This window comes from Artibeus jamaicensis, unplaced genomic scaffold (genome assembly GCF_021234435.1).
Source record: "Artibeus jamaicensis isolate MK-2021 breed Jamaican fruit bat unplaced genomic scaffold, CSHL_Jam_final contig_525, whole genome shotgun sequence".
Lineage (NCBI taxonomy): Eukaryota > Metazoa > Chordata > Mammalia > Chiroptera > Phyllostomidae > Artibeus > Artibeus jamaicensis.
The window spans coordinates 8,542,466-8,560,430 of NW_026521874.1; the positions used below are offsets into that span (position 1 = coordinate 8,542,466).

The following is a 17,965-nucleotide window of genomic DNA, read 5'->3' on the forward strand; positions in this document are numbered from 1 at the left end:
GTTAATAAACAATCAGACAAATATAAAATTACAAGCTGTATTCTGTGCTAAAATAAGGATGGGATGCTTTAAGAATGAGCAACACAGACCTGATTTTTTGGGAGGGCTTGGCGGGGACTGGAAGATTAAATAATGTATGAGCTGAGATATGAAAGACGTATAGAGTTACCCAGGTCAAGGTGGGGAGAAAAACTCTGAGAAGGCAACAGCAGGAACCGCAGACCATCTGAAGATGGACTGCGACTGTATGCCTTTCTTTCCAATTCAGGGCCCTGAAAGCTACTGGTGCCCGGGGCGGCACGAGGGGCGCGCCGGGGGCGGGGCCGCCGACCCGGAACTCGAGTGCGGCCATAGCTCTGGTTTCCGCTGCTGCGGACACATCCCGCTGAGGGACCATCCCGTGGTACCGGCAGAACCCGGGCGTGTGAGGGGCGCGGGCCATGGACGACCACAGTTTGGACGACTTCCGCCGGCGCTGGCAGGAGGAGCTGGCACAGTCCCAGGCCCTGAGGAAGCGGCGGCGGCCGCGGCGGCCCGAGGGGACCCCTGAGCACGGGGAGCAGGCCTCGGGGTACCTGGCGCTGGCTCAGGGCCTTCTGGAGGGCGCGGGGCGGCCTCCGGCAGCACGGACCACCCGGGCCGAGAAGCAGGACTCGGCGAGCCGTTCCCGCTCCCCTTCAACCCATGAGGGCGCCGGGGGAGGGGAGCAGCTGGTGGACCAGCTCATCCGCGATCTGGTGAGTGGCCTTCGCCTCCTGCCGAGGCCACGGCCAGCCCCCCCCCCCCCCGCTCTCGGTACCAACCCCCCAGTGAGTTGGAAAGTAACTCTGTGTCACCAATGAGGGGAGAAAAGCAAGTAAGGGAACACAAGTTCCGTGTCTGCTCGGAGTATCAAGTAGTGGTTCCCAACTGGGACGACTTTGACCCCGATTCTGCAGTGTTTGCAGACAGTTTTGGACGCCATAACGGGGAGGGGGGCGCGCTGCTATGAGACGAGGACAGGGGTGCTCGTATATGTTCTGCAACACACCGGAAGGCGCACCCCACACAAATTATTTGGCCCAGAACGTCAGTAAGTTTAAGACTGAGAAATCTTGCCCCGGAAGTATTCCTAAACTTTCAGCAAGGTTGCCTTTGGGGAGGAGGACCCAGGACACGGATAGGAAGGAATTTTAACTTGTCTCTGGGTAACTGGTTGTACTATTTAAGCTGTACAATAGTACAACTGGTTGTACTATTTAAGCTGACTGTGCATATATTCCTTCAATAATAATGAAAGCAGAAACAAGGTAGAATCCTTGGGTACTATCATTAGTATGGAGGTTCTTATCATTTTGTGGGACCTTTGGGCGAATCTGGAGGAAGATGAGAATCCTTATGTTCTCCGAACCTCCCTCCTACCCCCACCCCGCCCCTCCCACACTAAATAAGCCGCCTTCACGGAGTTGGGACAATCAGACTCACCACCTGAAACGTATCCATGGTTAAGCGAACAAGACAGCAGGTTTAATGGTTCATTTTAAGTTAGGTTTCTACAGCTGCTTAAATGGGTGGGAGCAATTCTGTTATTGGCAGGTGGTTTTGATGAATGGTGGCTCAGTATTTTACATATTATGTGGTTATATTCTAATAATATTAATAGCTGTGTGATTTTACCAGATGTCTGGTTCCATGCTCTGCTTTACCTCTAATGTTAGATATAACCTTTTCTTGTGTATGTGCATGTTATAAACCTCATTTAAGGGGACACTTCTTATACATATGTATGCTGGTATCACGCCTGCTGCTGTAAAAAGTGGGTCATCCCTGAAGAAGTCTGACAGGTGTGAAATCAGTCTGACATCAGTGCCTTGGGAAGGTGGCCGAGCACCTGATCAGGCCAGATCAGTCCAGATCTGTGCCGAAGTTGTTCCCCCCGGAAGTAGATTTGTAGGCCGAGGCAAGACCAGCCCATGGGAGCAGAAATAAACAAGAAGGTGGGTTATTAGGACAAAGGCAAATGTGGGGCCTGAAATCCACCCCACTGAAGGTGGCAGTGTCTGGGGGCTTCACAAAACTCTGGGAAGTAGGCTTGTTAGTCTTTTAAAATGAAGGAGAGTCGAAGAGGTTTTCTATAATTGGCCTTGGCATAACCAGCTGATAAATTCTAGGGATTGAATTTGGATGCAGGTCTGCTGGGCTCTATATTTCACCAGGTAAGGAGTTTCCCCCAAACTGACTTGGCGTAAGAATCACCTTAAGCTGTATTAAAATAGAGGTTTGCCCTGGCTGGTGTGGCTCTGTGGATTGAGTGCCAGCCTGCCAACCAAAGGGTCGCCGGTTCAGTTCCCAGTCAGGGCACATACCTAGGTTGTGGGTCAGGTCTCCAGTTGGGGGCATGTGAGAGGCAACCGATAGATGTATATCTCTCACACATCTATGTTTCTCTCTCTCTTTTTCTCCCTCCTTTCCCCTCTCTTTAAAAAGAAATCTTTAACATAATATATAGGTTCTGGCCCTTCCCCAGACCTGCTTCCTCGATCTCTGGAGGAGGCGCCCAGAAACCTGGTGGTAGGGATGATCAGGCAAATCTTAGATATTTTCTGGGGCACACCTTCCTTTGGTCTGAGGTCCTGACACCTGAAGTCCTGTTTGTGAAACATGGCCATCCTCTTGGTTTTCCACTTCTAAAGTTTCTTTAAAAATTCAAACTCTGCACCGAAGTGTATGATCCTAAATGTACAGCGCGGTGAATTTTCAAGTGTGCATGTCCATGTAAATAGCACCAGATCAGAGAACAGTATCACCAGCCTGTTGGAATCCTCACGTGTGCTGGTTCACAGCGAGGCATATGCCCACGGGCCACCACTCACCCGACTCCCGACGCCTTGTTTTCCTTTGTCTGCGTTTGAACTACGTGAGTAGATTTGTACAGCATGTGCTCTCTCGTGTCTGGGTTCTTGTGCGCAGTGTTATGTGGGAGACTCATCCTTGTGAACGTGCCACGTTTTATTTACTCCACTGATGGACATTGCTGATAACCGGCTGGGTAATAGCCAGTCCGGGACCGTCTGGAAATAGTGCGGCAAACGTCTTGTGCATGTTATGGAACGTGCACTCATTTTTCTCGGGTTCACACCTAGCCGTGGAATCCCAGGACGTGAAGTGTGCATATGTGCAACATTAGCAGGTACTGACCAACAGTTTTCCAAAGGGATTGATTGTACCAGTGCTCTTGCTTGTGATAATAACTCAGATATATGGACTGTGCTATTTCATGATGGTCTTCGCCATAAAAATATGACAACACCTAACCAAGACAACATGTAGCAGCTGAACTTGACCCGATCATGGGTTAGATGCTAGTGACAAACTGGGAAACTCGTGCTGTCACTGGGCCAAAAGCGGTAGCCGCTGCCTGTGTCAACTGCTTGTTCCCATGTAGGAATGTGGGCCCAGTGTTGCAGTCTTGACATTTTTGGTTTTGTTTTGAATTGGGAATATGTATTTTCATGTGGACTCTGTTTTTGCTGCATAAAAAACACTAAAAATTTTGGCTTAAAACTGTACTACTTAGCTCAGCATGTCGCAGGGTGGTAGTTAGGGCTGAGCACGGATGAGCTCACTTACGTCTGAGGTTACGTGCTGGTCAGTTTGCTGGTTGTTGGCCCAGTGTGTGTGTTTAGGATAGATGTCTTATCACTCAGCAGGTCAGTCCTGTGGGCCTTCTCTTAGTTGTGCAAGCAGAAGGAGGGCAAGATTCAATGCTTCTGCAGTCTCTGCCTAGAGAGACTGCAGTCATGTTTGTTATTGTCACATTGCCCAGAGCAGGCCATGTGGCCATGTTACTGAACAGAGGTCCAAGGCGGGGGCAATATTTGGCCCACCGAGGGATGCCAAAAACTGCTATAGAACAACAGAGACCCCTCCCAAGGATGGTATATTAATACCTACTAGGCTCCTCTGTCTGCTGCCAGTTGGAAAGACATCTCTCAATGCCAGAGATTTGTGAAAAGGAAAGGAAAGGTTTACTTAAAGCTGTACAGACTTAAAGTGTGACCCAGTGTCCCCATAAAAATATCAGAGTATTTTAGGATAACCATAGACGCACACAGTGCTTCCTTCTCCCCCTGCCCTAATTCGGGGTACCGTATCCCAGGAAAAGAAGCATAGGTCTGTGTTTCAGGTCGCTGGCACCGTGAGCTGTGTCGCTGTCTGGGCAAGATCTCCAGTTCATCCAAAGTCATGCGGCACCTTCTCACGGTCCACTGGCAAGAGTTCTTTCACCCTTCTTTCAGGCAAAGTCTCTCCTGCTTCCCAGGCCACGTGGCGAAAGCCACGTGGGCCTCTTCTACCAAAGCTGCAGGGGTCAACAGTCTGACCAAAAATGTGTGGCTTTCTTCTTCACCTGGCTGCAGGGATCTCCATTCTGGCAAAGCTGTGTGGCTCTCTCTTTCACCTCGGTAAGAGGGGGTCCTAACTGCCCAAAACCGCATGGATCTCTCCCTCAATGGCTGCAGGGGTCTACACTCTTCCACAACCACGTGGCTCTCTCCCCAGTGGCTGTGGTGTCTGAGTTTAAATCCCTGCACCAATCCTCCTTTGCAGCCCCATTTCTGACTCCTCCCACAATTGGTACACCTGCCAAGACTCCTATATTATTACAAGTTTACTGGGCTGCCATTGTGAGTCTGGGCAGGATTGGCCCCATGGTGTGGAGCCAATCAACTCCAAGCTCTCAAGCAGGTGCTGTAACTCAGGGGACCTGCCCCCTAGTTACATCTTGGGTGGAAGTCACTTCCAACGCCCCTGGCTCAGAGTGTGGCCACAGCTATTTAACATATCTATGAAACCAGTTAAAGGTTATAGATATATTAAATGGCCTTTCCAGAGGTTAGCTACGGAAACTGTTGCTGTGCAAAACAGCTCTCAATGGCTCTGCTCCATTTGTCCCTTCCTCCTGTGTGGGGGGGACATCTTAATATTTCCTGGACACCCTGAGCTCTGGACCCCATCTCAAATCCTTTTCTGGGGCCCCCCTCTTTGCTGCGCCCTGTTACAGCCATGCCTGGAGTCAGTGTGGAGTTGCCCAGGTGTCTGGATGCGGGGGGCGTGAACACATTGGGGTGTTCATACAGCACTCTTCCAAGACTCTTGCCATTTTTTAAGGGCTGGTAACTCATTGAAAAAATTGTCCAAATGTCATTCTGACACTGCGGGTTAAACGAAATCTGTCTGTGGGGTGGATCCGCCTCAGTCATGAGTCTGTGGTCTTTGCCTTGTGTCTTCCTGAGCGCCCTCGCTTGGTCCGCGGATAACCCACATTCCACATACGGAAGATTTATTTTTATTTGGGACTCCCCAGAAACTCTCACAGGCCGATCCAGTCAACATAACAGGGAGATAAAAACCCGACACCATCTCCTAACACACTCTGTTCTCCCCGCACTTCTGGCGCACTCTCTGTTAGCGGAGCAGTCTGCTGTGTTTTTGTGCAGTGGCTTTCTCTGCAAGGTTTCGGTACCAGCATTAGGGTGAGAACAGCTAAGAACTTAGCAGCCAGGCATCGGGCTGCCTTCGCATGGGCTGGCGAGCAGTGCAGCTTCAGAGGTTAGTGTGGCCGGGTGCAGGACGGGCTTCGGTGGACGGACACGGCTGACATGGAAACTTAGGAACGGTTCTCCTTGAGCCTTGTCTTCCCTTGTGAAGCTGTTCATAGTAGCATTTGGAAGCCATCTGTTTTCAGATGGCGAGTTGGGAAAACCTAGGCTGCCTTGCTGATGGGTGGTTAATAGTGAAGGGAACGCTGACCCTGGGGCAGAACTTCAGAGGCAGTAGGCGGCTCCTCTCCTTGTTTTCCTTCACCCTCTCCCCACAATCTCAGGCTTCTGGAAGGTAGAGAAGCCACTGGCGCTGCTTTCTTCTTCACTGGGCTGTGATTTCCAGCGCTGGGCCCCGTTTTCATTCAGGTCAAGTATCCGGACTCTGGGCTACAAGCAACCAGCACCCAAGTCAAACCGACCTAAAAACCCAGGCCGGACTCTGTTGGTTCATGTAACTGAACATTCCGGGGGCTAGTGCCTCTCTGGGGGCTTGGATAATGTAACTAGGAATCTCTGCATCTCTTGGCCTCGCTTTCAGTTTATTGGCTTTATTCACAGGCAGGCTCTCCTCTCTTTGGAATAAAATGGCTGCCAGCACCTGCAGTCTTACATTCTGTCAGGTCAGCCGCCCAGGGGAAAGAGAGCGTCTGTTTTCTGCAGCAGGTCATGAACCTGAGTTCTCATTGGTTCAGCTCGTATCTGCCCTTGAGCCAGTCACTGACTCTGACCAGGCTTCTATCCACCGCCTGTTCCTGAAGGGCAGGGTCGGCCTCATCTAAACCATGTTGACCGAGAGAGAGGGTGGGGTGGTTTCCTGAAAGCAGAGGGAGTGGGTTGTGGACAGTGGATGCAGGGGATGCCCACTTAAAAAAAAGATTTTTATTTATTGTTAGAGAGAGGGTAGGGAGGGGGAGGAGAGGGAGGGAGACATTGACGTGAGAGAGAAACATTAATCAGCTGCCTCCCGCACACCCCCAGTGGCCTGCCACCCAGGCATGTGCCTTGACTGGGAAACGAACGAGTGACCCTTCGGTTTGTAGGATGGTGCTCAATCCACTGAGCCACACCAGCCAGGGGGAGAGATGCCCACTTTAAGAGTGGGTGTTTTACACAATACTAAACTATGGTAATGTATGTGTTTTCTGTTCATCCAACATACATGTATTGATCAGCTAGGTGCTGGGGAATCAGCAATAAACAGAATAGACACTTCCTGGCCTCAGAAGCTTACAGTCTTGCTTCTTTTAGCTGAAAGGATTACATTAATGGGGGCAGGATAGCCCTGGTTATGAGTCCTGACTCTAGAGTCAGGCAGGCCCGAGTTCAAATTTAGCCTCTGCTGCTGACTAGCTGTTTGACTCTGGGCAAGTTAACTTCCTCTGCCTTACTTGCCAGATAAGGTGACAGGCTAGTACCTATTTTGTGATGAGGTAATGAATGAGAATGACATGGGACATTCTTAGCACCAAGCCTGGTGTATAGTAAGTGACCAATAAATTTAAGCTGGTGCTATTATTACCATTAGTGTTATGGAAGAGTTCGTTTCATTTCCTCTTTGCTGAGAGTTATCACTGATAAGCCCCTGCTTCCCCAAGTCTTGTGTTGGGAATCCTGGAGAGCAGGTCTGTTGTCTTACTCTTGTATTTTTACCTGTGGTGCTTCGTGCAGTCGGAGCCTGTCTGCATTTGTCAAGGTGGACTGCTGCTTCCTGCAGGAATCTTGTAAAGAGGTCCTGTGGTTGCTGGAACCCCTGGAAACATTCAAAGCATCCTTCAAGTTACGATGTGGGCTTTCCGGCCTGATGAAAGTTCTGATGCTGCTGGCCGGTGCTCATTGCTCACTGCGCCAGCATTTAGTTCCTCAGAGTCTACATCTGTGTTGTCAGCAAGATCAGCTTGACCTCTGTTTTTTTGAATTAGAAACAAGGAAACTTTCTAGTGTGAAATGAGAAGACGGGTGGAATCAAATGCGAACTTGTGAGTTGTCCCTGGAGAGACTTCCCTTCTTCTTTGCCTTCCTTTTAAGGCTCAGCTCGAATTCTCTCCCCTATGTTAACTCTTCCCTGATCCCTCCAGCCCACAGTTCTCTTCCTTCTCCATTTCCCCAACTAAAAAGTTCTGTCATGAGTGTCATTTATTTGTTTTTCCTGTTATGAATGAGCAGGGGTCTCTGCTTAGCATATTCTGAAACAGACCCTGTATGTCCTAGAACAGCTTGTAACTGAAGTCTTCTCTTTGTTGGAAGTTTCCACTGCGTGGGGCTTCCTTTGTTCATTCATTCCGAAACATTCACTCAGTGGCTTCTTAGTACCAGGTGCTCTTCTAGGCACTGAGGATATAGCAGCAAACAAGATGGAAAAAAACCCCGTGCCTTTATAGAACTTACATGCCAGGGAAGAGGAAATGAACAAGTAATTGTCAGACATGAAGTGGTCTCGGGAAAGGCAAGGCAGCTAGAAGGGATACAGTCTGCACAAGTGTGTGCAGGGCTGTGATTTTATTTTTTATTTTTATTTTTTTAATATTTTTTTACTTATTTATCTTTACAGGGGAAGGGGGGAAGGAGAGAGGGAGAGAAACATCAATGTACGGTTGCCTTTCGTGCATCCCCTGCTGGGAACTGGCCTGCAGGAAACCAGCCTGCAACCAGGCATGTGCCCTGACTGGGAATCGAACCGCGATTGTCTGGTTCGCAGGCCCGCGCTCAATTCACTGAGCTACACCAGCCAGGGCTGTGATTTTAAATAGTGCTGTCCCAGAAGGCCTTCCTGGGAGAGGCCGACTTTCACGGAAGATGAGGGAGCGAGCATTCAGGGATCTGGGGGAGGGGCTTCTAGGTGAAGAGCCTGAGTAGGAGGCTCTGTGGCGCCCAGGGCCAGCAGGCTTCGCGGGCCTGTGTCATCACACAGGGCCCCAGGGTCAGAGGGGGCCTGTGCTTGCTTTGATGCCGTGTTGTTGCCGTCTTGAAATTTTTAATCATTTTAAACAAGGGGCTCCATATTTTTGTTTTACAATGGCTTTCACAAATTATACAGCCCATCCTGTTGGTAGAAATGTGCTTGGAGAATTTGGGGCCTTTGACATGAAACTATTTACTCTTTCTACAGACAAATCCCAAACCCATACTAAACCCAGGTTCTGACAAGGGAGCCCCCCCTCCCCCCCAACCACTCTCCTTTCTGGATCCCAGAGCTCTGGTCCCAGCTTCACTGACAGGAAGCTCTGCAAGCAGAGGCCCTGCCCCTCAGCCCCGCCCCTCTGCCCCACTCCAGCGCTCTCCAGTGGGCCCGCCTCTGGGATGCCCCCAGCGCTTGCTTCCCCAGTCCTTTAGATTGGCATTTTTTGGCCTCCATCCCTTGCTAGAGGGCCCAGGGGAGTCATACCAGCAGGTGGCGAATGAAAGTTGGAAAGCCCATACAAAAGTGATAAATCCCATAGACATTTATTGTGCACCTACTGTGTACAAGGCACCGTTTCAGTTAGAGTCTGTAGTGTTGTAGTTCAGTTATGTCATCCACATATGCAAACAGAGGTGTATGGAGTACCTTTTGTTCTTTGTCATAGCTGGGCACGGGGATGAGGTTAAACGTTAAGAGGTAAGTAGGCCTTCTGTGGACTGCTTGGCAGCTTAACCATTCTGTAGAACATTGTTTCTGGAAAAATGGTTTCTAAGTTGTAAATAGCTGACTTACTAGTGAACTTTGGAGTACCTGAGGGGTTCGTTTAGATTGCTTTTTGTATTTCCTGTTTTTATTCTATTTTACATGATGATGACTTACCTTTTTTTTAAAAAGATTTTATTTATTTATTTATTTTTAGAGAATGGAAGGGAGGGAGAAAGGGAGAGAAACATCAATGTGTGGTTGTTTCTCTCATGCCCCCAAATGGGTCACCTGGCCTGCAACCCAGGCATGTACCCTGACTTGGAATTGAACCAGCGACCTTTTGGTTCACAGGCCGGCCGGCACTCAATCCACTGAGCCACACCAGCCTGGGCACAACTTATCTTTATAAAAGATTTTAACTCTTTGAGTGTAGACCTCACTTCTTATACACTTGTTAACAGTACTTTCCCTCCCCTCCCCCACAGTGGCATGACCGTGAATTCAGATAGTGTTTTGAACATTAAACAACTTACCTAAAAAAACCCCATGTATTGCTTCTCTTTGTCAGTGAAACGATCACATGCTCATTGTAAAAAGATTTAGAAGAATTTAGAAGTTTAGAAAAAAGAATCTCTTGTAATGTCATTGCTCAGAAACTCCTGCTTTCTATTGAAAAAAAAAAAAAAGCATTTGTGAGTGTGTAAATAAACGAATGCCTATTTAGGTTGACCGTGTTTCAGGCGCCCCTCGTCCCCCTCCCCATCCCCGGCAAAGCTGGAATTCGTCCACTCTTTCTGATCGAGATCCTGTGGCTCTTCCCCATGCAGCTTTTGCAGTATCTAGGGAAGTTGAGATAAATTCCTGTAGGAAACAGTCTCCTTTCAGTCACAGATTTAGCAGAAACGTTATTAAATATCTATTGTTTGAACTTGAGGTGCTTTTCTCAGTCTCTTAAACACCACCTAGAGAGATCTTGAGTGTTCTGCTTGCCCTGGAAATACACACACATTTGGGTTTGGGAAGCAAACCGAAGTCAGTTTCTTTACTTTTTCCTGGTTTGACTCTCAGTAATTATCCCTTCTTCCACTGAACAGGAGAAGACAGATTACATTTCTAACAGTGAGGCGCAGAACCAGTCCATTTGCAGAATTAGTCTCACATTAGCACATAGGAGCACAAATCAGCCTCCCCCGGGAGGGGTCGGTTTGCAGTTTCTCGGAGCGTTTTTGGAGTGAGTCCAGCAGACTTTGGGAAAATCCAGCATTCACTGACTCTGAATTAACAAAGTAACTTGACCCCTTTGTGGGTTTTCTTTTCTTTCTTTGTGTGTGTGTGTGTGTGTGTTTTTGGCTTGGTTGAGGAGGTATTGATTTTTATATCTGTCTATAATTTAGGGTTGTGATTCTCAACTGTTAGTGTGTATGAGGGTCCCTGAGGAAGAGGTGCTAGAACCCACCCTCGGGATTTGGGGTGAAGGTCCGAGAGGCCCTGGGCAGTTTTTTAACTCCACGGAACATTTTGTTGTGTAATAATACAGGACAAGAGTTGTGAGTAGAGGGAGGGAACCTGTGCCACTGAGGAATTAAAACTCGTCTTGCACAACATGTTACTAAAAAGATGTTTTTCCTTAAATTTTAAAAATGTTAGTATTTTAAATCTATTGGCCTTCTGTATCATAAATTTGGCTACTCTGACTTTGCTTGGGCTATTAATGCGAAATTATTCTCTCTAAACATTTTAGTCATGTTAGCATTTTTATAGTGTGACCAAGCTTTCCTGTAGTCCTATTTCCGGTGTCTTCAGTCTCTCTCCCGTGGATTATCGTTTCCTCCGGAACGTCATCTTGTCGATGTCTGTGTCCTTACGTCGGCACGGACAGAGACGGGGTCGGTGTGGCCCGTACCCTCTCGGACGGCTGGGCTTCATGGTGGCCTACGTGGAAGTCTGGTAGCACCTTTTAGAGCACAAGGCATGTCCCCACTCAGTGGTGGGAAGTAATGTTTTTCACTTACACCTGTGACCCATGGGAAGTACCGAGGCCAGTGCTTCCGACATCGTGCCGCTGCAGTCAGGGCGAACTTGGTGACAGGGCCAGCGCTTCCATCAGGACGTGGCTCTGAATTGTGTCAAGTCATGCGTGCCTATGAACGAGGTGCGTTTTCAACCACAAGGTCGAACGTGCTCATAACTTCAATTTTTAGTGAGGTATTTCCCCAGTGATACATTACCAATAATAACGAAGCGAAGTTTGTGAGTGATGGACCTAACCTTGAAGCTACTCCAGTGTTTTGTTTGGGCTGTTTTGGTGCGATGGTGACTGCTTTACCTGCACTGCATTACGACTGGGTGAGAGGAGGCGGGGGCAGAGCGTTACCTGCTGTTCCCAGGGTTGCGCATTAGACCCCTGGGGAACCTGTTACGCACAGTTACTATTGTCAAAGATGGTGTGTGTTGCTTTGAGGGAACGAAAGTTGGATTTTTCATGAAATAGGCTCTGAGATTCAGGTTTACATGTAGGCGGTTTAGTGGCTTGGCCTTTCTGAGAGGCCCCGAGTTGAGGCAAGGGGGCCAGGCCGTGGCGTCCAGGCACCGATGAGGTACTGGGTGTAGACTGCCCTCCTGGAGGGGACGGAACCTCGCACGAGGCCACTCGTTGGGCCCAGGGCGGTGCCTAAGGAGGGACTCGGCTGTGAGCCCACAGTGGGCAGCGTTTTGGGCACCTGAGGAAGGAGTGTCGTGGGGCCAAGGGGCGATACGAGTGACCTGCTGCAGCGCCACCACAAGAGCCATCGATGGACTGTCTGGCCAAAAAAGATGGAAAGTGTGCAACATGAGACTTCAGCGTGTGTCCTCCTGACCTCGTGGGCCTGCCCATTTCTCAGAACGTAGACCCTCCTGTGGTATAATATCGGCTCCCTTCTTTCCTGCAGTTCCCTGACCAGTGGTGGCTGCAGGGAAGGTTGTTTGCATAAAAACCTGGGTCCTGATCTTTTTGGAGATTGACCATCATTTATAATTCGAAGAGCCCAGTGATTTTTTTTTTAAGTTTGATTTTGTAATACTGGTGTTTACATAATTTTACTCAAAGCTTTGAAGCAGTTGTCGCCCTTCAGAACTAATAAATGGTCAAGAACCGCCACCGCTGGTGCGTTGACAGAGCAGCGTGGCATCTCCCATCTTCTGTGGACGTGGGAGCCGTAACCCCTGACAGTCACGGGCACCCTGGGGGCTGTACCCCTTTCAGCTACTGTGCATGAGAGTAAATTTTTCCTTAGTTGTTACTGTGGTATAACCTTTAAATTAGATAATTCTTTTTACTTATTTATTTTTGAAGTTTTTTATTTATTATTTTTAGAGAGGGGAAGGGAGGGAGAAAGAGGGAGAGAAACATCAATGTGTGGTTGCCCCTCACGTGCCCCCTACTGTGGGCCCAGGCCCACAACCCAGGCATGTGCTCTATACTGGGAATTGAACTGGTGACCCTTTGGTTCATACACCGACACTCAATCCACTGAGCCACACCAGCCAGGGCTAAAAATGGACAATTCTTTCTAAAAAGCCTCTCAGGAAAGACCTGTTGTGTGGGTAGGCTCAGCGTTCAGACCCCTGAATGACCTAGTTTCTGCGATGCCACCCCCTTTCCACTGTCACCAACGATCAGCTGCTTGTAGCAGGACCAGGGGAGACGGTTCTGTGTGAACAGCAAGGCAGCGTGGGAGTTGCGAGGAAGGGGAGCCTAGTCAACAAACACGTGTTGAAGGGAAAGGAGCTGGAGCATCACTGAAGGAGAGAAAATGGCACCGTTCGTTAGCCCTCTGTGATCGCACACTGAGCCCCGGCACCTCTGCCCGCTCTTCCCTGTCACGTTGCATTTTCTTTTTGATAACATGCCTGGTCGTAGGGGATTTACGTCTGCTTTGCAGTCGAGGAAACTGAGGCTCGGATACATTCAGCCTGGCCTCGCGGCTGGTCACGTGGGAGAGCCAGGTTCCTCCGTGTGAACCTCTGCTGCACCCCCCCGTGCTAGGCTGCACCCTGAGATCTTGGTGGTCGGAGTCACAGGGGACGGTAGCAGGGCTGGGGTCTGCTGAGGCAGAGGCCCTGTTTTCCAGGGTGGGATGAGAGAGTCGGTCCCCTGGATATAGGCAGAAGAGGGAAGGCTGCTGCCCTGGCACTGCGGCTTCCCGCACCAGAGTAACTGCTGACAGGCGGTTGTTCTCTCCTGGACATTCTCAGGCTGCTTCACAGCAGCGTCAGGTCCAGACTCCAGTGTGTAGGGAGTGAGCCCAGGGGGCCAGACTGAGAACAGTGCTGGGCACGTTTCTGAACAGTGAAAAGCTAAGTTCAGTTTGCACAAGCCCAGGCTTTCCTTTGCCTTTATTCCACTCGTGTGAGGATACGGGACACTTTTCTCTTGCTGCTTCTGTGAATAGGTGAGGTAGGCCTCTCCACCTCACTGCGGCCATATAATCCAAAAGAGAAAGCACCGGCTTGCAGAGGATAGTCTGGTCTTGTTGGGACTTCCCCCCACTGCCTGTGACGGCCTCTGGGGTTGTGTTGAGGGGTCTCAGGTGCCTCTGGGCTAGAGAGCGATGCCGAATTTCCTTGATGAGTGAAGCCAATTAGTTGTGGGCCGGGATGGAGCCCGATGTCAGACCGATGACTTCCCACTGTTTTTTTAGGCAAGGACCCTTCTGTCTTCGAATTACACATGCAGATTTTTCCCTGTACCCCCCCATAGCCAACATTTCTCTCTTGATTTAACATTCTGTTCCTTCTTTGCCCACAATGGACTGTCATTTCTTACTCTTCCCCCCCAGAGAGCCTTTCTGGACCTCACACTTAACTCGCGTTGTTTTTGTAGTTGAATACATTTCCTTCTTGTGCCCTGGATTATCTTTTAGCCCCAAGACTCCTAAATGAATGGTTTCAGAAAAATCTTTACCTCGAATCTTGGTAGGGTTTAAAGTGGTGCTCACACTCCCTTAAAAATGCTGAGACTGTTTTCAGTTTTGAGACTTCACCCTTTCCATAAATGAGTGTTGTGTTTGAGTAATGAATTAGTAATTTGTTTGCAACCAGTAAGTCACTGATGTCAGTCAAAGCTTATTAAAGATGAATTTTATTAAGCAATTTCTGTTGGGACAGAGAGCACTGCCTGGCAGAGCTCTGCAGACGCAAACCCCACAGCGGTGGCAGGTGGGTTTGGGAGCAGGCAGGGGGCTACGTGTGCACGCTTGGGGCTTTTTTCTGTTTCACACTCGTATTTCTTTGTGCTGCCGGGATCGTCGTGACAGCCTTATCTCTCAAATGAAGCCTGTTACCTCATCCCTAATTGCTTATCCAGAGGCAGACGAGCTCTAATTTCTCTGCATTAATAAATGACACCGAAGAAGAACTGCTTTGTTTGCACTGGCTCACTCAGGTTAACCAGTGCGCGCCCCCGAGTGCATTAGGGAGCCTGTGCCTCTCCAGCGGCCGCGGCAGGATGCTATTCACCTCACTCAAGAGCAGCATTTCATTTATTTGCTTTTTTTCTCGTGTTCACGGCCCTATTCCCCTTTTCCTATGAAAACACTCGAGTGACCCGGGTCAGCATTTCTCCTGTGGCTGTGGGGTACTCACCCCCTCCAAGTTGGTAGGGTGGCAGCAGCTGTCCTGAGGGGGCCAATGGCCCCCCCTGATTTCAAGGCTCACTCTCTTGGCTGCCTGTTGCTCACCTTTCCTTAGAGGCCAAGAGACCCCCACAAACCTCCGCACAGATACCTGGTGCACCCCGGCTTGTAAGAGGGCCCCACTTCTCCTTTGTGAAGCATGGTGGGAAATGGTCTTGTGGATTTCATACGTGGATATGGGGGCACGTGTGAAAGTGGTTGTCCAGTTCTGAGTGAGCTCTGTGTGCTCTGCCGAACAGTGAGGAAGGTTGGCTCCTCCTGGGATACACCATCAGCTCTCTCGTCGCCATCTAAGGGTGTCTCTGGTCGTTTAAAGGGCCTGCAAATACGAGCATTTTCAGATCCAGAATTGTGAGCTTATTTCCTTTCTCTTTCTCTCCTCAGAATGAAATGGATGACGTGCCATTCTTTGATATCCAGCTGCCGTATGAATTGGCAATCAGTATATTTCAGTACCTGGACAGGAAAGACCTGGGGAGATGTGCTCAGGTAAGCTGCCATTAACCGACGTGCCAGATTCACCTACATATGTAATTGAAGTATTGGGAGCTCCTCTGTAACAGAAATTTACTTACAGAATGACCAGCTTTGAAGGATTAATGCATTGGGTAGCAACTTTTCGTGAAGGAATGCAACCTTGAACTAAGAGTTGTGTTCCACATTGTCGCTTATTCATCTGTCTGTGACCGTCTGCGCTGGAGCCCCGTTCTCCCCACGGTCGGAGTCATGGCTGGCTAGGGGTTGTGTGCTTGAGGCCGACCACTCTGTGCTGGGTCTGTATTGCACCAGTCTGAGCCGTTACCACCCTCCTTGTGTGTAACGCAAAGGTGCGAGCCCTCAGTTTACTCAAGCCAGCCTGTCAGGTTGGGAGCCAAGGGTCAACCTGGGGACAAAACAGTGAAGTCATGTTTTAGGGGTATAGTCCAAATTACCCTTAAAACACCAGAATCCCACTCAGCGAGGTGTGAGGCACGTGAGACCTGAGACCCACCAGGGAATTGCAGGCCAGTGCTGCACGCCCCATGCTTACTCTGGGGCAGACGTTCCCGGGGTGGGGTGGTGGGAGGTAGCGTCGGGGCCAAACTTCATTGTGCACATGAGTCACAGGGGATCTTGATAAAATGCAAATTCATACTCAGGAGGTCGGGGGGGGGGGGCAGTAATCTGTATTTCTGAGTGATGCCAGTGTGGCTTTGGCGAGTTTTGAGAGGCAAGGGTTCAGGCCCTTAAAATTAGTCTCTTGTTCTCTTCTTTTTGGGGACGAGCATATAATTTCTCCCAAGTTAAATGTGTATATGATTGCTGACCATTGGCTTTTCGTGGACAGCTGTGTTCCCCAGAAGACACTGGAATACCCATTGCCCATAAAAGCCAAAGAATGAATTGGGTTGGTGGTTGTCCTTTCCCACCTCTGGATTATAGAATGTATTTTACCCACGTGTCTATAGCTTCAAAAGAAAGGGTTTGGTAAAACTGAGTGGTAGGAGAATTACACACTAAATTCCAAAGTGCCACCAAGAATGTGAAGTTAAAAAGTGTGAAGGCAGTTTGAGAGTGAAGACTGTAGCCACACTGAGAGTCTAGAGCTTGCTATTTCTGTGGCAGTTCAATGACCTACCACGTAAAACGTGTAAAACAGGACAGCTGAGAGAGTTTTTGCTTTTACACTATTTCTAATAAAGTGTTTTTGCTTAATCAAAATTACAAAATGGGGCAAGAGCAGGCTTACAGTTCTTGGTGTGGAAAATAATGCAGCATTTAATAAATAATAATACAAGAAAGAACTCTGGATTTTGTGTATTCACAACTGTAAACATTTTTGCCCCAACCTTTATTTTTCTACTTAAATAAGAATCTGAAAAATTTTTCAGTATTCTTAATCGCCACAGCATCACTTTAGTGGGGATGCTGGCAAGTCTTTTTTTTTTTTTGATGCAGAGTGTGGAAATCTTGGGAAATTATGGAACAAATTATGCAAAGGCTAAAATTCACTACATAAAAATGTACTGGAGTGTGACCTGCGCTTAGAGCCTATCGATTACATTGAGTGAGAGTGCCTGCATTGTCTTCTTCTTCCCGCTGCAAATCGTATTTGTTATATTCTAACTTTACACATTGGCCCTGTTCCCAAGAGTTGAAAACAAGGGTGTAGCTGAGTGAGTCCGACTCCTGGATGTCAGCCTGATACTGTGAGCCGCGGTCTTGGAGCGGCGGGCTAATGGCACGCTGCTTTCCACAGAGTCAGCGTTGGACGATAAAATCTTCATTCTTGATAGGGAGCTGCTGTCTAAGAAATCTTTTCTTTTAACATTGCTTTTTGCTCTCTCGCTTTATAGAGGGCCATGTGGTTTTCACATCTGCTGCTGGTTTTCTCATCCAGAGAGTTTATCAGCCACAGATAGGATCTCATGGAAGAAGAGACCCTCCTTTGGGTGCAGTGGGGCCGCATTTCAGGGGGTGGGCTGTGCTGCTGGGATTACTCCGCAGGTGTGAACGGTTTAATTTGCGACACAGTGGTCTGATTGTCCACCAGAATTCTTCCCTATTTGGCCAGTTGGATTTGGGTTTGGTTTTTTTTTTAAACCTTATCTTTTGAGTACATGTAGAAGAATAGAAAATATTTTAGACAAAATCCCTCAGGTGATTTTTTACGATGTGACTTTTTTCATAGAGCTGTTACATGAAGATGACCATGGATGGCCAGTAATTGGTAGCACTGGCTTTGTTTTTTTTCAAGTGTTAAAATAAAACCCTGACATAATAAAAATAAGTAGCATTTTCATTTGTTTCTCGTGGTGTTTTTATTTTTGAAACAGGGAAGAAGTCCTTCTGTTGAATGGACTGTCCTGCTGCTTTATGACTTTATTTTAGAGAGGCTCACTCTGGCTCGCTCTCTCTCTCTCCCCCTTTTAATGCCCACACCTTGGGATGTTAGTGAAATCGGGCCAGTTATGAGGAATTGGCACCACGGACTGTATGTGTACCCTTAGAAAAAACCCTTTGCTTATTAGATCTTTAGGCCAAATTGGTAACTGACTCACAGTAAGGAACCATGATGGGGGAGGACTTTGGAGATTTGATTATGCCGCAGATGAGAGCTGGCT

At 48.6% G+C, this 17,965-nt stretch overlaps 1 protein-coding gene across 5 annotated transcripts in view; it reads left to right on the forward strand.

The window, feature by feature from the left end:
- The first annotated feature begins 372 nt into the window (after window positions 1-372).
- Window positions 373-17,965, forward strand: part of FBXW8 (F-box and WD repeat domain containing 8) — a 111,595-nt gene continuing 94,002 nt past the window's right edge. For all 5 annotated transcript variants that reach the window (XM_053669722.1, XM_037156108.2, XM_037156106.2 and 2 more), the window contains exons 1-2: window positions 373-737; window positions 15,246-15,350. In XM_053669722.1, coding sequence (XP_053525697.1) covers window positions 441-737; window positions 15,246-15,350 — 402 coding nt within the window. In that variant the 5' untranslated portion in view covers window positions 373-440. The remainder of the gene's footprint in view (window positions 738-15,245; window positions 15,351-17,965) is intronic.